Below are 4,752 nucleotides of genomic sequence, written 5' to 3' on the forward strand. Positions count from 1 at the left end.
AAATATAATTCTCATATTCATATAATCTCTCTTCATGATCACAGTGGTTTTGAACTTTTCTTGGTCTTCCTAAAAGGTATTGCATGTACTGTTCATGTTGTAGTTTGCTGGTCCAAAAGTTATATGGTAGGACAAATAGACAGGTACAGATATAAAGCATTATGGACTCGTGGTTAACTAAAATGTATGATTAAATGAAATACTGGTGAGGGGTAGAAACTTGAATATGGCTTTTGTTTTATGTTTCTCGCGGGAACTTATTTACAAATGTATATATTATGTAAATATTGTTAATAATTATCATCTGATTGTGTTAGGTATTTTAATTAAACCATGAACGATACAAGATCTTGGATGTACCGTAGGTTGGAAAATGGGTTCATAACTAATGACTTCTTTAATGGTGTTGAAGAATTCGTGAATTTTGCTAAGATGCATCCTGAAATCATGTGTGGTGAAACAATGCATTGTCCTTGTAATCACCGAAGATGTAGAAACAGAGCTTACCATGACGAAGAGGTAGTCAAATTACATCTCTGTAGGTATGGCTTTGTACCAGGCTATTATCGTTGGCACCATCACGGTGAAACCTATATAACTCCAGAAGTTGAACATTGGATTGTTCCGTCATCATCAGCACAAGTCGAACATGTTGATCACATGCATAATATGGTTAACGATATTTATAACTCTATTAACATAGAAGATGAGCCCCAAAGTCCAAATGAGACTGCAAAAAACCTATATGTGATGCTTACGGCATCCGAGACTGAGATTTGGGAAGGTAATCCGAATGGTCATTCACAGTTGTCAGTCGTTGCTAGATTGTTGAATATGAAGGCTAAACATCACATTTTAGAAAGATGTTACGATGATCTGTGTCAGCTTATTTCCGAATTGCTACCCACAGAAAATTGCATGACCAATAGTTTTTATGACACAAAAAAATTAATAAAAGGATTAGGTTTGCCGGTTGAAAAGATTGACTGTTGTAGCAACAACTGTATGATTTACTGGAGAGATGACATTGATTTACAAGAATGTAGGTTTTGCGGGCATCCACGTTACAAACCTAGTTTACGTCGAACGGTTAAGAAAAAAAAAGTTCCATGGAATAGAATGTATTATTTTCCTCTAACCTCACGTTTGCAAAGGTTGTATGCATCTGTAGAAACAGCGAAGCACATGCGTTGGCATAATGAGCATGTACAAGATGGAGATGCAATGTGTCACCCCTCTGATTCACCTGCATGGAAGAATTTTGACACAACTCATCCAGATTTTGCACTCGAGGTTCGAAATGTCAGACTGGGACTTTCAGCTGATGGTTTTCAACCATTCGGTCAGTCAGGACAACAATATTCATCATGGCCAGTTATACTAACACCTTACAATTTGCCTCCATGGATGTGCATGAAAGATGAATACATGTTCTTGACAGTTATAGCTCCCGGACCTAGTAATCCTAAGAACAAGTTAGATGTGTTCTTGCAACCTCTTATTGCTGAATTGAACGAACTTTGGTCAGTTGGGGCAAAGACATATGATGTTCACGTGAAAAAAAATTTTACTATGCGTGCCTCTTTGCTATGGACAATTAGTGATTTTCCTGCATATGCAATGTTATCTGGATGGAGTACCGCCGGTAAACTAGCATGTCCTTACTGTATGGAAAACTCTGATGCTTTCACATTGACGAATGATGGTAAAACATCATGGTTCGATAACCATCGTAAGTTTTTACCAATGGATCATAATTTCAGACGAAATATTAAATGGTTCAAGAAAAATCACCAAGTGAAAAAGCCTCCTCCACATATAAAATCCGGGGATGAAATTATTGAAGAACTTGAAAGTTACGGGTTTCGTAGTGTGATCGAAGCAGAGGCTACTGAAGTGAACTCAGAAATTGTAAGACAATGTAAATGCGGTTGGAGAAAACGCAGTATCTTTTGGGAATTGCCGTACTGGAGAATAAATCTGATTAGACACAATCTAGATGTTATGCACATCGAGAAAAATGTTTTTGAGAACATATTTAATACCATTCTTAATGTTCCCGGCCGAACAAAAGATAATGCAAAATCGAGAGAAGATCTAAAAGAATTTTGCAACAGGCCAGAATTACATCGAGATGACATATCTAACATATATCCTAAAGCTTGCTATACATTGGATAAGCATAGAAAAGTAGTATTGTGTAACTGGTTGAGAAATTTAAAGTTGTCGGATGGATATGCATCTAAGATGTCAAGATGTGTTGATATGGCTAAATTGAAGATGTTTGGAATGAAAAGTCACGATTGTCATGTGTTCATGCAAAGAGTAATCCCAATTGATTTCAAGGAATTACTTCCAAATAATGTCTGGCAAGCTCTAACAGAGTTAAGTTTTTTCTTCAAAAACAGTACAGCAAGAAGCATAAGATATTCTGACATGGTTCGTATGGATAATGATATTCCTGTGATACTTCGCAAACTAGAAAGAATATTCCCTCCAAGTTTTTTTGATTGTATGGAGCATCTTCCTGTGCACTTAGCTTATGAAGCTAGAATTGCTGGCCCTGTTCAATATCGATGGATGTATCCTTTTGAGCGATTTCTGCGAAGATTGAAAAACAATGTTCGTAACAAAGCAAGAGTGGAAGGATCAATTTCTAATGCATATTTAGTTGAAGAGGCATCATATTTTTGTACTCATTACTTTAGCGCAAGTGTGAAGACCCGTTTGAGGAAACAATCACGTAATGATGAAGGGGATAATTCACAAGTTGGAGACGTTTCCAATATTTCTATATTTAATTTCAATGGTCGACCAATGGGTGTTTCTAGGTTCAGACGATTGGATGACACAGAGTACCATGCAGCACGGACATACATACTGCTCAATTGTGAAGAGGTGAAACCATATGTCAGGTGAAAATTAAGTTCATTGATATTTTTTTGTTGAGGTTTATAACCATTACATATGTTGACGAATGTTTGATTAATTGCAGCATTTTTGAGTGTGAGTTACAGTTGAATAATCAATCCATTAACTCACGTGAGCTGGATTTAAGGCTACAAACGGAATTTGCCTTATGGTTTGAACAATACGTAATACATATATCTTTCTTCATTTCAACTGTAAAATATTAAGTGTTCCATTTGAAAATATTTTTAGCTTCTAACTTTTTAAATGCATAGGTACAACAACCGGGAGCAAATCTACCAGACAAATGTCTAGAAAATATTGCATTTGGTCCATTACGTAAAATTAAATCATAAAGTGGATATTTTGTCAGTGGTTACATAAAATTGTCTAGTAAATTTTTTTGTCAACGTTGGATTTTGGAAGAAGATACAATTTAGCCTTCGTTTCTAACTCCTTTGGATGATTATTCTTCAAATGAACATGACTATTATTCATTTGCATTATATCAAGAAAATAGAATATTTTATTTTAATAAATAACATGATCCTTACTATCCATTCAACATAAGATTGTACCAAATTAATGGTTTTTTCAAGTCGACGAACCATGATTTTGAGTAATCCAACATATTCTTGTTAGCAGGACGGTCAAAAAATGACGTGTGAATTAAATTATATATTTTCTAAAAAAATTGAATTTAATAATTTAAATCGGATACAATTTTTTGGTAAATTAAGTTAGTATAATTATTGGATAAGAAAATATTAAAGAACGATAAGGTATTAGTGTCGATTGAGCAATCGAAACATAACATATTGATATCCAGTGTTTTTATAGATTTGATTAATAGTCGTTTATTAAATAACTTTACAATAATTTATATCGAATTTATAAGTAGCTGGATGTACATGTACTTTTTAAGTTCATCATTATTACCTAAACAATAACAATTAATATAGAAAAAAATCAAATTTAAACGGATTACACTTTTTGGCATGTGGAGGTTGACAAACTTTGCAAGCTTTTTGGAGAGTGGTTGCTTAAGAAATATTAATTGATCTAATTAAATAATATTTCGGCCATTTAAAGATAACCACTCCCACTTTTGTGAAGCTAAAAAATGTTAAACATTCCATAATACCAGCTGTAATTCCATTTGAGAATTAAATTATTGCAATATTTTATCAGCTTATGCACTAATTAATGACAAAAACTTGTGTGAGACGATCTCATTAGTCGTATTTTATGAGACATATATCTTATTTGGATCATCCATTAAAAAAGTATTACTTTTTATGCTAAGAGTATTACTTTTTATTGTGAATATTGGTAGAGTTGACCCGTTGTAATGCACGGAAATTTAATCCTAGTAATCTGTAATTATTGATTTATAATTTGATATGATTATGAAAGGATTAATCAGGACACGATTTGAGATAATGTGTAAAAAAAAAGTATGTGCGAGGAGGAGCTCTCGCGCATATGTGCGACCAGCCAGGCGCATATGCGCGAAATGTCAAGGGAGCCTCGCGCATATGCGCGACGTGTATCCGCACATATGCGCGAGACAACCCGAGAGTTGGCAATTTTGAGCATTGGTCTCGCGCATATGCGTCGGGTATGGGCGCGCATATGCGCGAGATGCCGTGAAGACACGCGTTGGGGTTTATCGCCTCGCGCATATGCGCGGAGGAGGGTCGCGCATATGCGCGAGACGTGTTGCATGTAGGATCGGCCATTTGCTTTACATGTGTGGGGACCCGAACGCTAATCATGTTCTTAATCATCCTTGGGACTAATTAATCAATTATAATAAACAGGGTCCAAATTTTTTTTTAA

At 35.1% G+C, this 4,752-nt stretch overlaps 1 protein-coding gene across 1 annotated transcript; it reads left to right on the plus strand.

The window, feature by feature from the left end:
* Positions 1-333: 333 nt before the first annotated feature.
* On the plus strand, positions 334-2,435 carry LOC140840762 (uncharacterized). The gene is made up of 2 exons (XM_073207931.1): positions 334-2,325; positions 2,409-2,435. The coding sequence occupies exons 1-2, from the start codon at positions 334-336 to the stop codon at positions 2,433-2,435; spliced, it is 2,019 nt and encodes a 672-aa protein (XP_073064032.1).
* The last annotated feature ends 2,317 nt before the right edge of the window (positions 2,436-4,752 follow it).

Source organism: Primulina eburnea, chromosome 9 (assembly GCF_022965805.1).
Source record: "Primulina eburnea isolate SZY01 chromosome 9, ASM2296580v1, whole genome shotgun sequence".
Taxonomy (NCBI): domain Eukaryota; kingdom Viridiplantae; phylum Streptophyta; class Magnoliopsida; order Lamiales; family Gesneriaceae; genus Primulina; species Primulina eburnea.